Below are 24,819 nucleotides of genomic sequence, written 5' to 3' on the forward strand. Positions count from 1 at the left end.
TATTAAGTTTGACTAAATTTACAATGAAAAGTATCAATATTTATAAAAAAAATAGGTATGCTATGAAAATATATATCGTAAGGAACCTAATGAAACTTGTTAGACATTGCTAGGCATTAAAAGAATTGATATATTAAACTTGATCAAATATAAAATAATTTAACTTTTAAATATAAAATAATTTAACTTAGGGTAAAATTAAAGGACACTTTTTTTGGGACGGAGGGATACTAGTACAACATTATACTCTTTTGAGAAAGAAGAAATGGACAGCAATTCTCTCAGTATTTACAATACAACTTTTCGGACCGTTGCCTTTTTACCGGTTCGGACCGATCGCGATGCGGCTGCAGTTGATCGCCATCTTTGTCCTTGGCCAAGTCGAGGTGTCGCTTCCCCAACTCCATCAGGAAGCTGCGTTCGTCTATCTCGCCGCACAGTCGGTGCAGCCTCTCCATGGGGTCGTCGTCCTCCCGCGGCGGCGCTCTGCAGAAGAGCGCCTCGGCGTCGATGCTCATCCCGCCGGCCGGGTCCACGAACCCGACGCTCGGCGCGGCCTCGAGATGGGTGAGGTTCCGCATGACGATGCTCATCGTGCGCGTCACGTGGAAGTCCGTGTTGTCGTTCTTGATCCCCTTGGCCACCGGGTAATGGAGCTTGTAGCCCTGGCTCCTGTAGTAGCTGTCGTAGCAGTGCACCGGTATGGCGTCGTCGATCTCCTTGCCAATGGCGACCGCCGTCTGCGTGCGTCGATCGACAAATTAATTTCAAAATTAACTGAATTTGAATTTGCCATATATTCACATTCACCTAAATTGGTTTTTGAAAGTACCTCGTAGCACCAGCAGGCGGCGACGTGGTTGACGGTGTACCCGCCGCCGCCGAGGAGGAGCAGCGGTAAGTTGTAGCTCCGCATGAACCTGACGCACTGGGCGTGGCCGGCGATGGACAGGTTCTGGTTGCCGAGCCTGTCGCCGGAGAGCGAGTCGCCGCCGCACTGCATCACGATGGCCTCCGGCTGGAACACCTCCATGACCTTGGCCATGATGGGCCTGAACAGCCCGTGGTACCCCTGGTCGTCCATGCCCTCGTTCAGCGGCACGTTGACGGCGCGGTACTGGCCGTCCCCGACGCCGACGTGCTCCACGAGCCCCTTCCCGTCCGGGAAGAAGTTCTTGGTGCGCTGGTGGAACGACACCGTCATCACCCGGGCGGAGTCGATGAAGGCGGTCTCGACGCCGTCGCCGTGGTGCACGTCGATGTCCACGTACAGCACGCGGCGGAAGCGGCCGAGGAGCTCGTGGATGGCGACCACGATGTCGTTCACGTAGCAGAAGCCGCTGGCCCTCTCCCGGCACGCGTGGTGCAAGCCGCCGGACCAGTTGATGGCGATCTCGGCCTCGCCGGACACGAGCGCGCGCGCCGCGGCCAGCGACCCGCCGGCGTAGCGACGGCAGTAGTCCCAGAGGCCGGCAATGGGGGGGTTGTCGACGGAGCGGTCGTCCTTGGCGAACGCGCCGACGTTGAAGCCCTTGGCTGCGTGCGTCATCTCGCCACCGGCGGCGAAGCCCTCCGGGGTGACGTCGCGCAGGAGGCCGACGTAGCCCTCGTCGTGGAAGCTGGAGATCTCGTCGGCGGTGGCGGGACGCGTGCGGAGGCGGGCCATGTCGCCGAGCAGGCCGTAGGAGCGGATGAGCGCGTGCGCCATGTCGACGCGGCGGGGCACCATGACGTGGTCCTCGCCGTAGTCGACGCCGGCGATGCCGCGGTCGTAGTAGTAGCACACGCGCCGCTTCGGGCCGTCGGGGCACGACTGCGACGGCAGCGAGTTGCCGCCGGTGTCCATCTCGTCAACGACCGGTTAGAGCGCGCGAGGGATGCAGAGTAGAGTACTAGAACAGGCGCGTCGTGTCGTGCGTGTGCTATGCGGATGCACGCCTTTATGTAGACGAGCGGACATGGTGTCCGTGTCGGACTGCGACAACCAAAATAGCATCGGAATCGACCTTCTCAGTCCGGATCGCAAGAAGCCTGCTGACATACGTTCTAGGACACATTCACCAGCTGGGGAAAAGCTTCGATTATAACAGTGCGGCACTCCGTACACACACCCAACCATCAATCAAATTTTAAAGGAGTAAATCTGTAAAAAAAAATATAGATATCTCTATAACCAGCAGCCTCTTCATCATCATCACATAATAATGTTAATAGTTGTTCCTTCCTTATCCCCTCTTTCTGGTGCAACCAAGGCCGAGCTATATAGCGAGAAAGGAAAACAAAATTCGTTATGGCTGCAGCGTGCCAACCTGTAACGTTCCCTGAGGTCATCAGGTTAATTTTTTTGACAAATTACATTATCTCATGGTTATTCATGGCCATTACTTTCATCTCAAAAAGATCAAGCGATTTGTTTAAAAATAAAATAAAAAGGGCAAATCTTCTTACTGAGTTTGTTAAAAGTCAACAGCAATGGGCTTGCACTGGTGACCATTGTCAGTTGTGGATCATGCTCCCCGTTTTGGGATTGAGGACAGAGGTTCACACCTGGGGAGGTTCAGAATTATAATAAACCTAAAGATAAATGATATCCTGTCTAACACAACAGGTCTACATAGAAAATTACAGACAAATCCTTAAGGCTTGCATTGCTAGTTGGCTTGACTAACTGACATAGTATCCTGAATGATTTTCAGAATTACATGAGATGTATCAACAAATATATACAATAAGGTCGCAATTGCAGTTGCAAATTGTTTCTATATGATTAACACCATTTTTTCAGGGAACAATTAACATTATTTTATAGTGACATATGTTTATAATTTAAAATTCCAGACAAATAAAATCATGCGCTTTCAGTATTTCGACAAACATACCTAATAAAGGATTTTGACTCCTTCAATCCATTTCATGAAGCAATTAGATGACATTTATTGAAATTAGCCAGGTCTGATCTTACGATGCATACCACAAGCTTGGCCATTTCCTCATTATGCCACTGCAAATGCACCACCATTCAGAAGCAGGAAGGTCAAAGCAGAAGCCCGAGAAGACTGTGCACAGAGAAGATGCGGACATTTTTAGCCTTAAGGACAATATGTACCGTAGAGTTAGTTACTTGAAGGGAACTAATCCTCAAGAGTCAAGAAACAGGTTTGATAGAGTTTAAATGAATCTGTGGATGATAAGGGCTAAATTACTGAAGAAGTGCAGATGAACTGCTTCTAGCTAAACTGAAGACATGAACTGTGTACTCTGTTAACGAAACTACGGTGCAGCACCTGACTGATTATCTCAATTCGTCGTCAGAGGTGATTGCTTCACTGATCACGACAAATTGCCATGTTTGTGCAATTTCGTGTCAAACTAACAATTGGATCCCAAACGAGGGGGGTGGGGGGGTGGGGGGGGGGCAGAGAATGTCTCACAACAAAAGATGCTGGGGGCCTTTTTCTGGACTGCAAATGAATCTGTGCGCTCATCAGGTCTTCAAAACATTATCTGCACATTCAGGGTTACCATGTGAATATTAACTGACAAGCAAGTTCTCAAGAGCAGTCAGGAGTAAAAAAATACAAGGAACTAAAACTTTTACGTACCAATAGTATTACTCTTAAGTCTCTAGGATAATGCAATGATTTTGGTATGATTAAACCCTAAAGATAATGCAGAGAAAGCATGCCCTCTATATGAAATGAATGCTCTCCCGCCACCGGCCATGAATGTATGTTGTTATCTGAAATAACTGAAGCCATATAAGCTTTCTGATAATCATCTTATCTGTCACAGAAGGAAAAAAATGATACAAATTTCGCGTTATAAGGATGTGCAATATTTGAACCTCCACTGCACATTTCCATGATTCCTGGGCAAGATGTCTTTGGAAGAACTAGCTTAAACTTCAGCTGACATAGAGCCGCATCATATACAGCTACAACTCAAAACTGGAATAACCATAAGCACAAGAACCAACCCAAAGCTGAAATTTGTAGTAGCCACTAAATTTGTGGCTTGAACAAAAGAACAGTTAAGCTTTTGAAGTGCCAAACAACAATATGGCAATCTGGGCATACTCAGAATCCAGTACAGTTGATGTAATATCTAGAAATGTTTTGGTTGTCACTGGGATTTCCAGCTGCGCTCCAAGTGACACCACTGAGAACTCCAGTATGGATGTAGGCATGGAATTACATGCAATTAAATAACCAGTAAGCTGATCAGGACAGGAGTGCATCAAGATACATAAACAGAATCACTAGCAATCAGAGCTGAAGGTCCGGCAAGATGCACATTTCATACTTGCCAGCTAACTTTTCCGCAAGGTTAGATTGCCAGTTATTTCAGTAAGCATAGGTAAGGAAAGAAAGAGTAGCCTATATGCAGCAGTCATTCAAAACAGCAGAAATAAGCATGCTGGTAGTACATGATTCTAAAATAACCAAAGGCACATGTGGTATATTTTAGCTAGCATAGTTATGAACTTATGATCTCTGGAACATCAAATATTGGAAGTCAAATAATTATAGAATTGATGTAAAAAATTGCTTCACACCACCACTAGAGCACTGGCCAGACAGCATACAAAAGTAAGCTTATTAAACATACTCAAGATTTCACAGTACACCCAAATATACTGCAAGGCACCAGTCTTCACAAGGCAGTATGCTGCAAGAGACAAGAATTTCTCCTGTCCAGACAACAATCCATACAGATATGAACCTATAACAGTACCAAAGTATAACTATTGCAGAAATTTCACAGTTCAAAGCTCAGTAAGCACATCACTTCTGTGGCAGAAATGTCATTTAGTTCACCACATAAAAGTAACCAACAAACACACACAACCAGAGTAAAAACACTGAACAGAGGAACGTAGTTAATATATAGATCAGGCACCATGGCCGTTTCAGATCTATTATGGTGCAGCACATCAAGAGCACTAGCACAATTTCACGCATCTACACACTAACCATCCATTTCCATTTCCATAATTCCATTCAACAGTGCTGATGACAATACTACTGCTACCAGATAAGTTAAACTGAGAGAGCCAGGACTACACACAACCCAACCAAACTAGTACTAGCACCACCAGACACGGAACCTATCTAAGATGAGGTGAACTTGGTGACGGCCTTGGTGCCCTCAGAGACGGCGTGCTTGGCGAGCTCCCCAGGGAGGACGAGGCGGACCGAGGTCTGGATCTCGCGGGAGGTGATGGTGGGCTTCTTGTTGTAGCGGGCAAGCTTGGCGGCCTCGGCGGCGAGCTTCTCGAAGATGTCGTTGATGAAGGAGTTCATGATGGACATGGCCTTGGAGGAGATGCCGATGTCCGGGTGCACCTGCTTGAGCACCTTGAAGATGTAGATCTTGTAGGTCTCGACGCTCTTCTTGGCCTTCTTCTTGCCCTTCTTGCCCTCGCCGTCCTTGCCGGCGCTGGATTTGCCCGCGGGGAGGCGCTTCTCCGCCTTGGGCTTCTTCCCCGCCGGGGCCTTCTCCGCCTTCTCGGCCGCGGGCTCCTCCTCCGCGGGCTTCTTCGCCGCCGGCTTCTTCTCCGCCTTGGGCGCCATCGGTGCTGCGGCTGCTTGGGTTTCGCGGCGCGGTGGGATTTGGGGAAGGGGGATGTTTCTATCAACCGGAGGAGAGGGGTGCGATCGGTTTATAGGCCCGGAGAGGCGGGCGCTGATTGGTGCAAAGGTAGGAAGCACGGATCGATGACGTGGAGGGGTGCGAGGCGTTAGCGCCGCTGCAAGTGGACGGCTGCGATGAGTTTCCACGCGGATTGCTGACGTGGTCAGAGTGTGGGCGGGAGGACCGGAGGAGCTGGGCTTCGGCGCGCAGCTGCGGCGGGGCCGGAAATGCTTCCGTGTGCCCGCCCGGGCTGAAGTTAGGCCTGGTTTGGTTTACGCTCCTTATTTTTACCCGTCACATCAATATTTAGATATTAATTAGAAGTATTAAACGTAGACTATTTATAAAACCCACCACATAAGCGGAGGCTAAACGGTGAGACGAATCTATTAAGCCTAATTAGTCCATAATTTGACAATGTGTTGCTACAGTAAATATTTGCTAATGATGGATTGAATAGGCTTAATTAGGCTTAATAGATTCGTCTCGCCGTTTAGCCTCCAATTATGTAATGAGTTTTGTAAATAGTCTACGTTTAATACTCCTAATTAGTATCTAAACATTCAATGTAACACGTGCTAAAAATAAGCAAACGGAACCAAACAACCCCTTATTACGACCCTTTGGGTGACCCACAATGGGTAGAAAAATAGTACATAGTTAAATATTATATTCCATTCGTACTATAGGCTGCCTCATAGGACACATGCTGCAGCAAATTAGAAGTGGGGATAGATGATTCCTTACTATTTTGACGGGACTCCTCTTATTTCTTAACATCGTAGCTCTTTTCAAACTAAGGACTGCCTGCTATGGACCCTGCTCATATAGACTGATTTGCCAAAAATATCGTGGTATGCTAAAATACTTTCTCTCTCCCTCTCCAATAGTTACTTTTGGATCTAAGGGATCACTGTTGTAACAAATTATCAGAAATCAATCTCCAATACCTCCTCCAATGCATGGGCCCACACATCAGGGGTTTATTTATTTTTTTTCTTTTTCCCCACCCTTCTTCCTCCCACACCTCCCTTATTTCTCCACTCCCAACCTCTCCCGCTCATCCCGACTGACCGCTACGGGCCGCCCCCTCCCGATCTCTCCCCGTTGGCAGCGCCTCCTCCACACGCTCACCCCGATGGACCACTACGAGCGCTTTGCCCCTCCCCCGGTGGCCTATGGAGAGGAGCGCGAACGGAGCCGCTCCTTCTCACGACCATGCGCACGAGGTGAAGATGTAGCGGCGGCGCCCGCTGGCTTCTCGCCGCGGCCCTGTACCCTCCACCCGCTCATCCGCCTTGACCGCAACCGGATCCTCGCCCCTCCACCGGTGATGGAGCCGGTGAAGAGGAGCACAGACGGAGCCGCTCCTCCTCACCGCCATGGCGCGAGGTGAAGGCGCAATGGTGGCGCCCGCTGGTTCCTACTCGCCGCGGCGGTAGCTGGAAACTTCAAGGAGCCAACAATAACCGCCAATAGGGGAGAGCATTGCAGTGGGTTGCTTCTCCCATGCATTAAGGGGAGAGGAAGTGCGTTTTTGGCAATTGCCAAAATGATTTTTGTATGGTAATATGCTAGAGATGCTCTTATATTTGCTTTGTTGCAATCTTGTTTGTAGTGATTGTATTTCAATCGTATTTATATTTCTTTTTACCTGTATACGTACCAGGTGAAGGAATCTTGTTAAATGACATGACATAAATACAATATGTAAGCATGTCAATCAATGAACTTCAAGGGATCGTTTGTAACTTTTGCATTAAAACATTCTCTTCCCTTCGCTGCCATTGAATTAAATTTCGCATCCCTTCAGTACCATTTCCGTCAGAGGAGTGTTAAGTGACATGTAAAATGACAATTTTGCCCTTATAACATATTTAAGCTAATTCCCTTGCATGCCATTGCAGTGGGACGGCATGACCTTGACACAACGCATGAATATTTTTTAAGAGAACACATCTTCACATAAGCATCATAGGTGGACTTTCACATGGAATTTTTATTTCCTTTTGACGTACTAAATTTACAAGGACTGAAACATAGCGAACTTATCTAAACTCGAGATTTCAGATCGTACAAAAAATAGGAAAATTTCGATCACTGTACAAAAATTTAGAAAAGAAATCACCACAAAAAAGTTCGTTCTTCTCAATTTTATTTCTCATGTTGTTTACATAGTCCACACATTCACAAATCCAATAATCCATCGATAATCCATCTCGTCGTCGTCGTGTGATACGAAGAACAAGGAAAATGAAAGGGGGACAAAGGGCCTGCTTGGCTCCTATCTGCTAGTTTAGCACGTGTCACATCGAATATTTGGATGCTAATTAGTAGTATTAAATATAGGTTAATTACAAAACTAATTGAACAGATGGAGTTTATTAAGCCTAATTAGTCCATTTGATAATGTGGTGCTACAGTAACCATTTGCTAATGATGGATTAATTAGCCTTAATAGATTCGTCTCGCGAATTAGCCCAGGGGTTTCGCAATTAGTTTTATAATTAGCTCATGTTTAATCCTCTTAATTAGCATCTGAATATCCGATATGACACTGCTAAAGTTTAGCATCTGGTATCCAACATTAAAAAAAATAGCAGGATCCACTCGGCGAGCCGGCCTTAGGGGGTGTTTGGATCTTTAGTCCGGACTAAAATTCATGTCACATCGAATATTCGGAGGCTAATTAGGAGGACTAAATATGAGCTAATTATAAAACTAATTACACAGATGGAGGCTAATTCACAAGACGAATCTATTAAGCCTAATTAACCCATCATTAGCACATGTTTACTGTAGCATCGTATTGTCAAATCATGGACTAATTAAGCTTAATAAATTTATCTCGCAAATTAGTCTCCATCTGTGCAATTGGTTTTGTAATTAGTCTATCGGCATGTTCGCTTCAGCTTATAAGACGGTTGAAAAGCTGAAACGGCTGATTTGTTGTTAGAGGAAAACACTGTTTGGTGGCTGATAAGCCGGATGAATAAGCTAAAGCGAACAGGCTCTATATTTAATATTCTTAATTAGTATCTAAACATTCAACGTGACAGGAATTTTAAAAGCGACTAAACAAACAAACACCCTCTTTGCCTGCTCGGAATAGCAGCTGCGGCTGCAGCAGCCGCCAGCAGTTGCTGCAGGACCTATAGCCAACCGCACATAAGCAGCATATAGCAAGCCAGACAGCAGCAGCTGCTCCAACCAGCCCGCAAGCGTGCATTCAAATGGCTTGGGTCTGGTTTAGGCCGGGTTTAATTGCTAAAATTGGGAGTGCCAAAATTACTGTACCAGCACTGTAGCACATTGTAGCGTTTCGTTTGTATTTGTGAATTATTGTCCAAACATTGACTAATTAGGCTCAAAAGATTCGTCTCGCAAAGTACAACAAAACTGTGCAATTAGTTTTTAATTTCGTCTACATTTAGTACTCCATGTATGTATCGCAAGTTTGATGTGATGAGGAATCTTCTTTTTGCATAGTGACAAAGTTGGAATTTGAGGTGAACTAAACAGGGCAAACTTCTCCGGCCGTATCTTGCCCACCCGAACATCCCGACGGCGCACGAGCCCGCCCGCGTATGAGCGTGCGTCTTGCCTCAGCTGCTCACCCAAACTGCGCCTTGCACATACGCTCACCCAACCGAGCGTCCCGGCGGAGCACGCAGCGCGCCCGCCTGCGCATGGTCGCGCGGCTCACCCCGGACGCACTCTAAGGGCACCCCTCCTCCCACGTGGCTCGACCCGGCGACGCTCGCCGGCGCGCTAGGTCTAAGTGCCATTGAACCATAGTTTCCGATTTGGGAACTAGGATTTGGCCATTTGGGATAGGTTGGAGTCGGGCGCGGGATCGGCCTGCTGTTGTGTTTACTTTTTCAAATCCAATAGGACCCCTTGTTTACTTCACCCCCAACTCCCAACTTTGACACTATGCAAAAAGAAGATTCCCCATCACATCAAACTTGCGGTACATGCATGGAGTACTAAATGTAGACGAAATTAAAAACTAATTGCACAGTTTGTTGTACTTTGCGAGACGAATCTTTTAAGCCTAATTAGTTAATATTTGGATAATAATTCACAAATACAAACGAAATGCTACAGTGTGCTACAATGCTGTAGTAATTTGGCACCTCCCAAATTTACCAAGTAAACAAGGCCGGAGTAGGCAATAGGAGATAGGGAGTGGCTTCGATTCCACCGGCGTGAAGGTGCGGCCAGAAGCAGGCGAGGCAGGGCTCTAGAGCGTGGTCACCGGCGTGATTGAAGACGACGGAAACGAGCGGTGATTGAGATTGTGGGCTCGTGTTGTCATTGGATGAGGGGCAAGTTCGGTAGTTGAGAATAGTTGAGAATAGACAGAAGTGGCTGTTAGGAGGGTGGGTCCATCTGGTCAATGAGGAACGTTTAACAGCAGCTGACGGAAACGGCAAGGAGGGGAAATTTTATTCAGTGGCAATGAAGGGAAGTTAAAAGTTTCAATGGCATTGAGAAAACTCCTATAATTTATAATGGCATTGAGGCTCATTTATCAATCCGTGGAATAAGTGGAACGCTGGTTCTCATTTTATACTAATATTATTAGTGAAATTAAGTAAATATATTGTGCAGAGAGGCACACTAAATGAAATAGCAGAGATTGACGCAAGATAGCAAAGATTAACGCAAGATAGGAAACGGATATAGATAGACATTCCCTTCCAAGGATATAGGCTCACATGAATATGCTTCTACTACACAGATGGGTGCTTCCCTCACTAACTATTATAATAGTTACATGCTTGCTCGACCTTTTTCCCTCTCTTGCATACTGTCACTACGCAAGGTTAATCAACCACCTTGCTTACACACACTCTATATCAAAGAATCCGCATAGTTAAATCATTATGATTACCACAAACTCTACTAAGAATATGTATTGTACAGAACAAGAGCTCACATATGTAAACGAGGCATTGCAACGACATAGATCATGATGCATTAATGGGCATAAAGAACATGTAGTAGCTACATATTAAGGATCCAATCAACTCTAGGGATGAACAGAGGCTTCACTCCATGATCTTACACATGTTGAAGCACAAACGGGGCATGGGATATCTGGAGAACACCCTGACCAAGATGAAGATGAGAGGAGCTATGAGGGCCTCAAGCCGAACGGCTTGGGCACCCTAGGCCGATATGTCTAAGGTTTCCTTCCTCCTCTGAAGGTTTCCTTCGATGTCGGAAGTCCTTATTAGATCTAAACTCTATTCATTCTCTTGTGACGGCGATGGAATGCGATGAATGGATCTCCCTTCATGTCAGTGGTGGAACCAATACTTTGCTGTTGGGTCTTCCCCTATTTAAGAAAAAGAATATTCGATTATGGAAAATCTTTGACCTAAGGATATAATTAGTGCAACAGCTAACTAGCACCAACAAGGACATGGCCAGTGCAAGTTTAGCTGCTCCTGCATTGCAGTTCAATGTTCATGTTAGGGCTTTCCAATATCCGAAGACTGGCCCAAATGCATCTTGTACAAACACTATTCATTTATGTTGTATTTCTTATGATATTGCAACATAGTCCAAAATACAATACATATGCAAATATGAGGTTATTTCATATTCCAATTGGCGGGTTAGTCCAATAATGGCACTTAAATGGTACAAAAAGGTGCCATTAACGAGCGCCAATACTATTGCGATGAGATCGATAGAAATGGTTTGATACAAATGCCGGAATGACTATGATTCATGTAATCATGTTCATGTGCACACAAGAAATTGGTGTAGTTGAACGTTAAACCAACTAGTATTTTCTCATGTTTGCACTGATTTTCCTCAACTAGTCCTACCAGTAAGTAATATATCTCTTACTATTTCTCGATCACTACACTAATTTGTGTGCTAAGTTCTTCCATACCCTTTTGAATGTGTTGTCACCTCTGATTTGCGCTTAGCCTGGACCTCTTCCACAATGTCTGACACCTTTTCCTTTGCTTTTATTTTGTCATCTCTATCTACCTCACCTAAAATGTGAGTTGAAACAATATGCAAGTGCAATGTTTAGCTCTATTTCTTTAATTTCTCATAATATATTTTAATTTCAAACTGAGTTATCAAGACTCTCTGCCTGCAAGTCTCTAGATATATCTTGTACAAATGATTTCCTAACATCTTTAATTTCATCAACAGCTTCTCATTTCTGTCATATACCCACAGGAACGCACCATGCACGATAACCCTGTTGCCCTCTTCAGCTAGTTGCCCAAACTAATAATATTATTGTATAAATTTGGTATATAATACACCTCAGCGATAAGCGTTGCTCACTATTCTTGTACTGCAGTAGGATGGGGTCCTTTCTCTTGATCTCTATAGTGGATCCATAACCGAATTACACTTGACAGCCAATCTCTCATCCAACTCACTAAACACAGCCCTCCGGCCTATCATATGGTTGTTAGCTCCATATATTGTCTATGTACCAAACATTGGTGTTGGTTTTCCTTCTATCAGTTCACTGATTGGGATAAAGTTTTCTTCATTTAGCATCAAATATCCTGGTAGTTTCCTCCTTGCACACGTCGGCAGCAGAGTAGGTTCATCATCTGCCTCATCACCACAAAATGCCTGTAGATGCCACGATTGAAACACTTGTTCTTGCTTTTCCCCCTTGCACCAGGCTTAGTACGAGAGCCATCAACCTCATGTTGTCGACAAGTGCTCCAATTGCCATGACCACCTCCAGCGCGGCCTCGCCATGCGACCACGGCCTTCACTACTGCTGCCACGGCCACTTGAGCCCGATGCACCATCACTGCTATGCTTATTGGCATGTGCATACCACTCAGCATGAGTGAGTAGGAGCCAGAAGGTGGTCCCGTCGTCACTACCACACTTCCTGCTTAAGCCCGCCCAACACCCGTGTTAGCATTTTACCGATGCAACACGGAACGACATTGGTGGCAGGAGGCAACTACTTTCTCTGTCCCAAAATATAGCTACGTTTAGTTTTTTTAAAAGTCAAATCTTTTTAACTTTGACTAACAATACCTCCAAAAATGATTCATTTCAAATAGAAAAAGATTACGTATTATAATAGTTGGTTTCATGATAAATCTACTAATATTATTTTTTATGTTATTAGTCTTTATGATTATTTCTTTATTCGCAGTTAAAGTTGAAAATGTTTGACTTTAAAAAAATCTAAACGTAGCTATATTCCGGGACAGAGGGAGTATGTTAGTAGAGTTTAGCAGGGCGCTGTTTTTTTCTGAGTGGAAGCAGGACGCTGTTAGGGGTTGATTGCTGCTCAATATACTTAGTTCACTTGTCAAATTTCTATCTCGATAGTGGAGTGAGGCATTCAACTTATTAAGTTCAATATATAAAAGACATAATGAGACAATATTTTTTAGAAAAATATTCTAAAACATAAGAAAGTTAATATGAGCTACATTTTTCTTGTCAGACTTAAAATATGTGCCAAACAAACTGAAACTTATTGTAACGTTATAACACCTAGCCACCTAGGTAACCAACACTCACTGTAAGTAACAAAACAATAGCAAGATGCTTCTCCTTGTCTATAAGACTAGGCAATATAAATGATACAATATCCAAAAAAATCCAAACCCAAAAGAAAAACAATACTACATAAGCACGACACATACACCTAGCAAACACAAAAGTCGTCCTTAGATTTGCTTGCTTGCCTTTGCCATCTCACTGCTCTTTAGCTTCTTATACTTTGTAGTTGCGTGATGCCATCTTCTCTTAAAACTATGAGCCAAATCAAACGATAAGTATATTTCACCAAAAGAGCTTAATGATAGATGCTGCATGTAGATTAAAAAAAAGACCCTATCACTTAGCTAGCTGAACTAATCACCAAAAGAAATAAAAAATGATAATGAAGTAGATTATGAACCACCTTTTTATTTCTTTTCCTTTCAATGGTTGAGCCCAAAATGTGCAAAGCAAATCAGAATATTCTATTTCATAGAATGATTCCATTCTTTCCTGATACAACATATAAAATCAAGCAAGATAAAACCATCTGAAGGTATTTCTCCCCAAAACTTCAAGACATGCCAATCCAAATAACAAAAAGCTCTCCCAAAATAAACAACATAACACAAACCACAACACACATGACACAGCAAATGAAAACAAAAGCAAAAAAGAAAATGAAAAACACTCTTATCATCTCACCTTTGTGCTGTTGTGCAGCTGTGCTGTGCGGTGCCATTTCCTAAAATTACACACCAAACCAAACTGAAAAAAAGCAAACTATATCTTTTCCAGCTAGAGATATGAAATTACAAGGATCCCATCTATAAGTATCGGGAAGATAATTTTACTCCCCACCCTGACCTAAAACCCTCACCTTATCTTCTCGTCTTCTCGACGCCTCCCCCCGGCCTCCCCGCTTCTCCTCGAATCCTACCGCTGCTGTTTTCTTGCTTCCTTGCGTGCTGGCGGAGCAAGAGGCGGCTATGGCCACCACAACTGACGCCGCCGCAGTCGCGCCCGTGGAAGAAGAGAACCCCGCCCCGGTGGCGGCGGAGGCGGCCGCTGAGGAGGACCCGACCAAGAAAGTCGAGCCGGCCATGGACATCACCACCGACGCCGCCCCAGTCGCGCCGCCCCTGGAGGACGAGAAACCGGCTCCAGCGGCGGGCGAGGAGGAGCCTCGGGAATATTCCGAGTCGAAGGAGATCAAGGCGGGTCGGGGAGAGGAGGAGGAGGTGAGATTGGAGGGGCACGGTGAGGGGTTTGGGGGTCCGGAGGCCGAGAACGGCGAGGCGAAGGGTGCCGGAGGAGGTGGTGACGGCGGGAAGGTGGAAGAGGCGGAGGAGGATGTTAAAGGTGTGAGCCAGGGCGCGGCGGAGGCCGAGAAGGACGACGTCGGCGGAGAAGCTGTGGCGGCGCCCGCGCCAGCCGGGGAGTCCAAGTCGGAGACCGGCGAATTGGGGGAGGAGGATGCTTCTCTGGCTTCCCCTGATGCGCCTGAAGGTGATGAGAAGGGTGGATTGCGGGAGGAGCAGGAGGAAGCAGGTGCTGCTGTGGAGGCCGATGCTGTGGATAAGGTAGCGGATGACGGGCAGTCGGCAGTGGCCGAGGAGGAGAAGCGGGAACCGGAAGCCGCCAAGGGAGAGGAGTTAGTTTCTGGGGGTGGAGATGTTGGTGAATTGGGCGATGAGAAGGAGGTTGAGTTCTCTGCTAGGAGCATGGAGGTGACCAAACCAGAGGATAAGGTGCCTGTTGCTGAATCTAATGGTGAATTAGCTGACAAGAAGGGAGCCAGCGATGATGTGGTGGCTCTGGGAAGTGAAGAAGCCCTGGAAGAATCAACTAACAAGGGTGCCGATGTTGAAGACGAGGCCGCCAACCCTGAGCCAGCCAGCGAGCCGAGTCCAGTGGTAAGTTGAGCATCCTCAGTCTGGTTTTGTTGCTTACAGCGTTGATGCTAGTGGTGATGTAAACAAATTTAAATGATGCATCAATACAGGTTCTGAATGATGCAAGCGCAGAGGAGCCTGCTCCAGCATCTGCAGACAGTGTGATTGAGGATAGCCCTGAGAAAGGGCAGAATGCTGAAGGCCAGGATGCTGCCAGTGAAGCCCCAAAGGAATCAACTAACATGGATGCTGATCTAGAAGATGAGGCCGCCAAGGTTCAGCCATCCAGCGAGACGAGTCCAGTGGTAAGTGGGCGTACTCAATCTGATTTTGTTTCTTATAGCGTTGATGCTAGTGGTGATGTAGACAAATTTAAATGGTGCACCAATCCAGGTTGTGAATGATGGAAGCGCAGAGGAGCCTTCTCCTGCACGTACAGACAGTGTGATTGAGGATAGCCTGGAGAAAGAGCAGGCTGCTGCCAGTGAAGCTGTGGAAGATGCTGGTGCCAAGAAACTCAAAGAGGTTGAAAATGGTGCTGCTGCTCCAGAGCTGGCTCCAGAATCAAGCAATGAATATAATGGTGCTGATGAGACTAAAGGTGCTACTGAGGTTGCTGACCATGAAGAGGAGGCTGGTGACAGTGACATAATTGAGGCAGAGGCTGTGGCAGATGTTGAGGATGGGGTTGGTAATGAGGCTGATGAGGATGATGATGGGGCAAACTCTGACACGAGTCCTGCGCGGGTTGCTATCTTAGAGAGCTCTGAAGCTGCAAAGCAGATCATGAAGGAGCTTGCAGAAGGATCCTCTCGTGGTAGTGTGTCTGGCTCAAGAGACTTCACTGAAAGCATGGATGGGCAGATTATGCTTGATGATTCAGAGGATGATGACGATGACGATGAAGAAGATGGGGATGAGAAGGGATTTGATTCTGCTGCCCTGGCTGCCCTTCTGAAAGCGGCCACTGGTGGATCATCAGATGGGAATATCACAGTTGCTTCCCAAGATGGTTCTAGAATATTCACCATGGATCGACCTGCTGGTCTGGGTTCATCAGCAACTTCTCTGAGGCCTACTGCTCCTCGACAACCTGCTAGGCCAAACCCATTCAGCCCCTCGGAGCTTGCGGTTACTGCTGATCCTACTGAAGAGATGACTGAGGAAGAGAAGAAGTTGCATGACAAAGTTGAGTTGATTCGGGTGAAGTTTCTACGTCTGGTTTACAGGCTGGGAGCTACTCCTGAAGAAACAGTAGCAGCACAAGTTTTGTACCGTTTGAGCCTTGCTGAGGGTATCCGACACGGAAGGCAGACCAACCGAGCTTTCAGCCTTGATAATGCACGGAGGAAGGCCTTACTTCTTGAAGCAGAGGGAAAAGAGGATCTGGACTTCTCATGCAACATACTTGTTCTAGGAAAGGTTGGAGTTGGCAAAAGTGCAACTATCAATTCTATTTTTGGTGAAGAGAAGACCAGAACTGATGCCTTTAGCTCAGCGACCACCAATGTGCGGGAAATTGTTGGTGTTGTGGATGGCGTCAAGATTAGAATCATTGATACACCAGGCCTTCGACCCAATGTGATGGATCAAGGATCAAACAGAAAGGTTCTTTCTGCTGTCAAGAAATTTACCAAGAAATGTCCCCCGGATATTGTTCTGTATGTTGATCGTCTGGATAGTCTGAGCCGTGATCTCAATGATTTGCCTCTTCTGAAAACCATTACTGCTGTTCTTGGTTCATCCATATGGTTCAACGCCATTGTAGCGCTCACACATGCTGCCTCTGCTCCTCCTGAAGGCCTCAATGGTGCTCCCATGACATATGAAGTTTTGATGGCTCAGAGATCCCACATCATCCAGCAATCCATCAGGCAGGCTGCTGGAGATATGCGTTTGATGAACCCAGTAGCCCTTGTTGAGAACCATCCTTCTTGCAGGAGAAACCGTGAGGGCCAGAAAGTGCTTCCAAATGGCCAAAGCTGGAGGCATCAGATGCTGCTTTTGTGCTACTCCTCAAAGATATTATCAGAAGCCAACTCACTTCTGAAGCTTCAGGACCCTAATCCTGGAAAACTCTTTGGGTTCCGTTTCCGCTCCCCGCCTCTTCCCTTCCTGCTGTCCTCACTCTTGCAGTCAAGAGCCCACCCCAAACTTTCTGCTGAGCAGGGTGGCAATGAAGGTGATTCTGATATTGAATTGGATGATTATTCTGATGTGGAACAAGATGATGAAGAAGAAGAATATGATCAGCTTCCGCCCTTCAAGCCCTTGACCAAAGCTCAGCTTTTGAGGCTCACAAAGGAGCAGAAGAATGCATATTTTGATGAGTATGACTACAGGGTCAAGCTTCTCCAGAAGAAACAATGGAAGGATGAGATCCGCAGGTTAAAGGAGATGAAGAAGAGGGGGAAAACTGATCTGGATGATGATTATGGGTATGCTAATATTGCTGGTGAGAATGATCAGGACCCTCCTCCAGAGAATGTATCAGTTCCCTTACCTGACATGGTGCTGCCTCCTTCATTTGATTGTGATAATCCCACATACCGGTATCGCTTTCTGGAGCCAACTTCAACTGTCCTTGCAAGGCCTGTTTTAGATGCGCATGGGTGGGATCATGACTGTGGTTATGATGGAGTAAGCGTTGAAGAGACACTAGCTATCCTTAACAGGTTCCCAGCAAACGTAGCAGTTCAGGTCACCAAGGACAAGAAGGAATTCAGCATCCATTTAGACTCTTCCATTGCAGCAAAGCATGGAGATAATGCCTCATCTCTTGCTGGTTTTGATATCCAGACTGTTGGGCGGCAGCTTGCATATATTCTCCGTGGTGAGACCAAAATCAAGAATATCAAGAAGAACAAGACCACAGGAGGATTCTCAGTAACTTTCCTGGGCGACATTGTGGCAACTGGACTGAAGGTCGAGGACCAGCTCTCTCTTGGGAAGAGGTTGTCACTAGTTGCGAGCACTGGTATGATGAAAGCCCAAGGGGACACTGCATATGGAGCTAACTTGGAGGCACGCCTTAAGGATAAAGACTACCCAATTGGCCAGTCCCTGTCAACCTTGGGTCTTTCTCTGATGAAGTGGCGCCGGGACCTTGCTCTGGGTGCTAACTTGCAGTCACAGTTCTCCATCGGAAGGGGCTCGAAGATGGCGGTTCGACTTGGTCTGAACAACAAGCTGAGTGGGCAGATCACCGTCAGGACAAGCACCTCAGAGCAGGTTCAGATCGCACTTATTGGTCTCGTGCCGGTTCTAGCTTCCATCTACCGGAGCTTCCGGCCCAGTGAACCGTCGTTTGCTTATTAGCCTGTCAGGAACTACTTATTTGATCACCATATCATTTCTCATCCTTTACATATGAACCATATTTCCTGTCATTTCAGTTTACTCTTTTGTAATTGGCAGATTGTTCCTGTCATAATTTTGTCTGAAGAAGGTTGTGAGTTTTGTCTGGAACTATAGCTGAATAATGTCGAGGGATCTATTATCCTTGTGGTTATCAATCTATTACAGTGTTGCTATTGCTAAAGGCTATTCTGTATAATCTGTCAATAGTTCTGCTTTGCTAATAGTGCTGATGTTGTGATTAATGTTACTAGCTGGCGAGAGCATGCCTTGCATCTGGCTGCTAACGTCTATGATCTTTGCGGTTATCAGTCTTTTATCGTTTTGAGATCCAGAAGTACTGGTGCTTAGACTGCTGGAGCAGCACATGTTTCTGCATATGCATCATACTGAAGACCTGAACTCTTTATGTTTATCAGTAGACAGTAGTTTAAGTGCATGCTTTTGCATCAGATTGTAGAGATGTCATTCAAGATGCATCGTGGATCCAGAAGTTTTACTCAGAATTTTTTACTTCTTGCTATGCTTCTTGCGATGTGCTTCCTGCTTGGTGGAATTCTTGTGGTCAGATTCCTGCAGGCAGGCGATGGCAGTGTATGTGCCTGGAAATACTGCTGAGCTTTCCATCACTGTCACTTCATCCGGCGTTCAGTATTGCAATGTGAGCTATTCCCTGACCTATGCAATCCGTCCCCGCAGATAGTAGTTCTACGGCTCTTCGGTTCCCTGCTCTTTCTAACAACCGCACCATCAACATCTTAACTAAACCGTGTGGTGGTATAATTATTTGAGTGCTGGTTCGTTCTTGCTAGAGCATTCTTTGGGATTTCAAATTCATGTTCACGAATAACCTTCAATAACCTCTCTCCTCGGATTATGAGAAGAAGCATCTAGAAAATTTAGCTCGACCCCGTCCAGCTCTTTTTTCAGATATTTTTATTTTTTCTTTTATGAATTTGCAGAAATAAATAGGCGATGCAAAAATTTGCAGAAATGGACCCCTACCGACAGATCAAACGGCTACCATCGTCTCAACTGGCAGTAAAAGAAGTTACCGCCGGGTGAAACGGCGGTAACTTTGTGCGTGCGCCACGTCAGCTGCCAAATCCGCTTACCGCTGTCTGATTCGGCGGGTGGCACACATGTTGCTGTGGCACGTGGGACGAGGTAGTTTTTGTCGGATGGCACGACGGTATCCGGTTTCCGCCGGATCAGGGGGCGGTAACAGGGCGCCGCCGATTCAAACGGCTGGAGCGGGATGTTACCATCGCTTGATTCGGCGGTAGCTAGCCCGCGCCTTTAAAAATGAGCAGAGCGGTTGGGGGACAGGCGCGCGTTGCTCATTCGTGACCCAAGAAACTGAGAGACAGGGAGGGAGGAGAGGAACCGGGAGAGAAGAGGAAGAAAGGGAGGGAGGAGAAGAGAAAGAAGGGAGGGAGGAGAGGAGAGGAGAGGAGAGGAGAGGAGGGGACAAGAGAGGGAGGGGAGTAGGGTGGAGATTGAAGCTCGGATCTTCACTTCGCTTGAGGTATTATCAGAAATCTTCTAGTTTAGCTTAACTCGTAGTTGGTAGATGTAGTAGTTGATATGCTATATAAATGGTGTAGTGTTTAGTATTAGATGAAATCTAGGTGTTCATATGAGACATAGAAAAATACAGGTTTGTCGGTATAGTGGATTTAACTTAGTTATTTATGTTATAGTAAAATTAGTTTGTTGATTTATTTAGATAAATTTAAGAGGAATATTATTTTTATATAGTTATTCAGAATGTAGGTGTTTTTGGGGTTAGTTGAAATTATTACATTTAGTTGTAAGTTTTGTTCATGTCGTGCATATCTTTATATAGTTTTTCGGAATGTAGTTGTGATTAGGGTTAGTTAAATTTAGTAATTTAGTACTGACCTCTGTTGATGTCGTGTATATTGATAGGGTAAAGTAAAATTAATTTGTCTTTAAAATTGTTATCATTTGTAATGCACGAGTTAGGATTTGTTGAAATGTAGGTGTTGTTGGAGTTAGTTAAATTAAGAATATTTAGTAATAATATCTGTTCATATCTTGTATATTGATAGGCATGTCGGAAAGTTTATTTTTCCAAGTGTTCTATGGTCCGGGGGAGGTTAGATATAGTCAAGAAGAGGTAGATTTGTTTGAATTTCAGTCGTTCTGCAAGCAATTACCAAGAGTCAAGAGAGAGGACTTAGGCTTCAATATGCAACTGGCTATTTAAGGCTTTCAATCTTGATAGAGATCAAGTTGACCTGTCTGTTAGGGTTGTAGTGAGGTTTCGAACAGACATAATATTTTGGGAGTTGATGCCGATTGAAGAAACCCAGAACTGGAGAGCCTATGTAAATGCTTGTACTCAACACGGTTTACCGTTAATATTGTTTGTTGAAGTGTTCTAGAAGATTGGGTCTAGCAGTCAGTTGCAACAAGAAGTCGGAGGTGGGGAAGTTATAGGCAAGGAACGTGTGGAGGTTATTGATGGGCAAACTGAAGAAGATACTGAAGATGGGGTAGAAGAAGGAGATGCAGAGGATGAAGAGGCACCTCATGAGTCAAATGGTAAGGCTAATGAGGGGGAAGACATCCCTGGGTTAGTTGAGCAGGTAGAGAGGGAAGGAGAAGAGGACCTTCGTGCCATGGATGATGACTCGTCGGATGAGAATGATGCTAATCCTGTCCTGCGGAACTGGTCAAGTTGTGATCATTCCAACCTAGCAGTCAATGAAGGGAAAAATGTACCTTGGGAGTATAGGGAGAAAGAGGTTTGTGTGTGTGCTTTGTACCCTAGTGGGGATGAGGTGAAGGTAGCTGTGAAGCGATGGTCAACTTTATCTTTGCAACGATAGTTCAGGGTGGTGAAGAGCAACCCGATAGTGTATGATGTGTGTTGTGTCAAAAGCAATTGCCCGTTTAGGGTGCACGCATACAAGAGGAAATGGAAGGATTAGTGGGAGGTGACTAGAGTGGTGGAGCACCAATGCTTGCTGGATGAATTGCGAGCACAACACCGCAACCTCACTGCTGATTTCGTTGCTTAATACATGTATCCTCATATAGTGGAGAATCCTAGCTATGAAACCAAGTCGATTATTTGTGCCATAGAGGAGAAGTTCAAGTACAAGATTAGCTACCACAAATCTTACCGAGCCAAGCAGAATGCATTAGAGATGAAGTGGGGTACATACGAAAAATCGTATGATAACCTTTCTGCCCTGTTGCACACTGTATGCCAGAGGAATCCTGGAAGCTACTACGACCAGAAAGCCTATCCCTCTGCTCAGATTCCAGACAAACAGGTCCTGCAATGGTCATTCTTGGCCTTGGGTCCTTGCATCGAGGCTTTTCAGTGATGTCATCCAGTCATTTGCATTGATGGCATATTTTTGACTGGAAGGTATAAAGGCACAATCTTGACAACTATTGGGTCTGAAGGTAACAACCAGGTGTTGTCGCTGGCGATAGCCTTTGTGGAGAAAGATTCTAGAGATAAGCAGATGATTACGAAGGACATGGAGGGCATTTGTCTAATTCATGATCGGCACAAAGATATTCTACAAGTAATTGAAGACCTACAGAATGGCAGTGTGGAGTGTTGCAGGATAGCGCAGTGGCCGGACTTGAAGTGTAGGTGGTGCATGAGGCATATGGGGGTAAACTTCCATAGTCAAATTAAAAACAAGACCCTTACGATACTAAACCTACAATTACATTTCGTACTCAATTCATATGTTGCATGCATTCACATTTCAAATACAAAATAGGTAAGCCCCATCTAATCATTTTCCGTCTAATAAAGATTTTGCGTTAGTCTAACCCGTTGCACGATGCATATGTTAGGTGGACACGTCAGGGTGGTGCTGGGCCAGCGGCGCAGTGGGGTCCGAGGATGGTTTCGTATATGGAGATGTGGACGGATGCTTTGGAGGACTTAGTGCAGGAGGACCATCTACAATCTGACGACACTTTTGCAGCGTACCTACAGTGATACTTCCTGAGGACACGGACACACGTCATGCACATTCCTAGGCAGGCACCGACGGAGACCGCACCACTGACAGACGTACCCATGTTCCAGGGATGTGAACTTCGACATCGCGGTACGCTTTTGCATCATTTGCTACTCAAACTGCTTTTGATTATGTTGCACTTTGTACGGAATATGGTGTGCCTAACTTGAACTATGTAATTGGTAGTAGTATGACGTTATTGCAGCAGTTCAGGCAACGGTGAGGACTGGCGTGGAGCAATGCTAGACCATGTCTCCGCAGGAGCACGAGTCGATGTACAAGAGGATAGAGCACCTCTGTACTAGGTTCCTGCGGGCTGTCAGCTGCCGTGGTGGTGACGTCGATGTTCTACTTCCACCACGGGCTACCTCCCCCGGGTTGTCTTCAGCACCACCTACGCAGCACCCCGGTTCATCTTCAGCACCACCCTAGTTCGTCTTCTGCTGCACCCACACGTCTGGCGTACCCCGCGGCGTCTTGTGCACCGCAGGAACATGCAGCCCCCCCGGGGCGTGGACTCCTCCACGTGCACCATCTTGGGCAGCTGCTGCAGCAGGTCCTTCCACCTATGCGCTAGATCCACAGTATTTTACCCCCACAAGTATGTGTTCGTTACTTTCTCATTTTCCATTCACCAATTGTTCTCTAATTGGTCATACTAACTTATAATTTCATGACACAGTTCCGCAATAGTACAGAGGATTTAGTGTAGCAGGACCATCTTCATGTGGACTCCGTGTGGATGAATTAGGTGTGTCATCAATACATGTATTCTATTCCATTGCAAATACGGATTGAAATTGACAATAACACGTCTTGGTTCGATAGTAGCATGGGTGGACGAGATCCAGAGGATGAGTTCCGCATGGGTGGACTCCTTTTTCAGCTATGACGCTGAGAAAATAGGTCCTTCGTAGTTGGGTGACGCGCCAGTGCCTCTGACATAGGGCTACACCTAGGAGTTTGCGACACTAGTTGCAGACACACCAGGACATCCGACTCACAAGGTTTCCCCTCTGGAGCCCTTTACGTACGACCGACTGCAGACTAGAGCAGCGCAGCGGGCCGCGAGACGTGGTCTTGGTGCTGTGCATCACAAGCGAGGACGCATTTAGTCTATAGGGCCTCCTTTATCTTTTGTAGGCCGGTGCAGGCTATAATGTGTACGATGCTGTAGACTATGATGTGCGCTCTTTTGCAGACTACATTATGTAGGTCAGTGCAGAGACTTTGATATGTAGGCCGGTGCAGATTATGATGTCCATGCATGTTCTTTTTCTTTTGCCATTATGGACATGGTGTATGGACCATGTCACTAGAGTTCTATATATCAGACGTTCAGGCAACACTCAAACGCACTACTACCACTTCCCAACCCTAATGCAACACTTGTAGTGAGGCTGCGCCTCCCTCTAAGAAATGTCGTCGTGGAGGGATGAGCAAAATGGGATTCCACCATGGAATGAGCGCCCCAAATGCCATTGCGGGTTCTGTGCATGGTTGCAAGTATGGGAGGATCGAGTATCTAGGAGGAAGAAGGGGTGTAGGTACTTCAAGTGTCCAGGCATTGATGATGATTTTAAGGTTAGTCCGTTCATAAACATTTTAAATATATTTTCTATGTAGCAGAACGTAGAACTAATCACGAATGAACATGAACATGCAAGCATGCACATTTATAGAATGGATCGACACTAGACCTTTAGGGGAGGTGGGCATAATCCCAGTGGTGCTAGAGACCAAAGCCCAATACTATGGTAGGCTGGAAGCGGCTCGAGATGAGGCATGTCTTGCTCGGCTCGAGCAAGAGCGATGTATCTGCCAACAACAGATCCATTTGAAGGGCAAGGAGGATGAGTTGCAGAGGCAGCGTGACCAGTTAGGTGCTCAAGAGCAGCACTAAAATGACAGGAGGAAGAATTCGAAGCTCGTTAGGCGCAACTCCTCCAGGAAGAAGAGCGACAAAAGAAGATGAAGAAGCAGGAGGTAGAATGTTCCACCAAAATAGCAAGGAAGGGGAAACTACCACGGTTTACCTAGTAGAACATTAGTTGTGATCCACCAATTTACATTACCTAAGACATTTTATCGTGCTCTTTAGGTTTATCATGTTGGGCGCCTCAGTTGCCATTGTATTGTTGTTTGTACCGTGATAACATTTTATCTCCATACTTCAAGTACTCAGATTCCACACTATTCCCATTATATTGCTCTGCTACCAGTACAGTACTAAAATAGTGCTAATCCACTATTGACGTGAACCGTCACTGAAAAGCTTACACTATAGACTACAAAGACCCTAAATGTGAGCCTTCTCAGGCAGATGCGACTCGACACTGAGCCCTACGTTCCTGCACTTGCAAAGCCTATACCTAGCCTTTTTCAGGATGATTGAACACGACGAGGTACTG

At 45.9% G+C, this 24,819-nt stretch overlaps 3 protein-coding genes across 3 annotated transcripts; 1 reads left to right on the forward strand and 2 right to left on the reverse strand.

The window, feature by feature from the left end:
• Positions 1-198: 198 nt before the first annotated feature.
• Positions 199-1,846, reverse strand: LOC117859315 (histone deacetylase 19). The gene is made up of 2 exons (XM_034742544.1): positions 833-1,846; positions 199-740 (listed from the first exon to the last, which is right to left on the reverse strand). Exons 1-2 carry the CDS (start codon positions 1,844-1,846, stop codon positions 282-284), a joined length of 1,473 nt encoding a protein of 490 aa, XP_034598435.1. The 3' UTR covers positions 199-281.
• Positions 1,847-4,853: 3,007 nt separating this feature from the next.
• Positions 4,854-5,640, reverse strand: LOC117854425 (histone H2B.6). The gene has a single exon (XM_034736607.2). It carries the CDS (start codon positions 5,571-5,573, stop codon positions 5,112-5,114), a length of 462 nt encoding a protein of 153 aa, XP_034592498.1. The 5' UTR covers positions 5,574-5,640; the 3' UTR covers positions 4,854-5,111.
• Positions 5,641-13,988: 8,348 nt separating this feature from the next.
• On the forward strand, positions 13,989-18,573 carry LOC117855214 (translocase of chloroplast 101, chloroplastic). Its single transcript, XM_034737516.2, has 3 exons — positions 13,989-15,053; positions 15,143-15,337; positions 15,426-18,573. The coding sequence occupies exons 1-3, from the start codon at positions 14,127-14,129 to the stop codon at positions 18,348-18,350; spliced, it is 4,047 nt and encodes a 1,348-aa protein (XP_034593407.1). The 5' UTR covers positions 13,989-14,126; the 3' UTR covers positions 18,351-18,573.
• Positions 18,574-24,819: the final 6,246 nt, after the last annotated feature.

Source organism: Setaria viridis, chromosome 5 (assembly GCF_005286985.2).
Source record: "Setaria viridis chromosome 5, Setaria_viridis_v4.0, whole genome shotgun sequence".
Classification (NCBI taxonomy): domain Eukaryota; kingdom Viridiplantae; phylum Streptophyta; class Magnoliopsida; order Poales; family Poaceae; genus Setaria; species Setaria viridis.

Bases quoted from the DNA above. Each gene is read 5' to 3' on its own strand.
- LOC117854425 (XM_034736607.2), bottom strand. From the start codon at position 5,573: ATGGCGCCCAAGGCGGAGAAGAAGCCGGCGGCGAAGAAGCCCGCGGAG.
- LOC117855214 (XM_034737516.2), top strand. From the start codon at position 14,127: ATGGCCACCACAACTGACGCCGCCGCAGTCGCGCCCGTGGAAGAAGAG. The intron at 15,054-15,142 runs GTAAGTTGAGCA...GCATCAATACAG, and splicing joins CCAGCGAGCCGAGTCCAGTG to GTTCTGAATGATGCAAGCGC. The intron at 15,338-15,425 runs GTAAGTGGGCGT...GCACCAATCCAG, and splicing joins CCAGCGAGACGAGTCCAGTG to GTTGTGAATGATGGAAGCGC.
- LOC117859315 (XM_034742544.1), bottom strand. From the start codon at position 1,846: ATGGACACCGGCGGCAACTCGCTGCCGTCGCAGTCGTGCCCCGACGGC. The intron at 741-832 runs GTACTTTCAAAA...CGACGCACGCAG, and splicing joins CCGCCTGCTGGTGCTACGAG to ACGGCGGTCGCCATTGGCAA.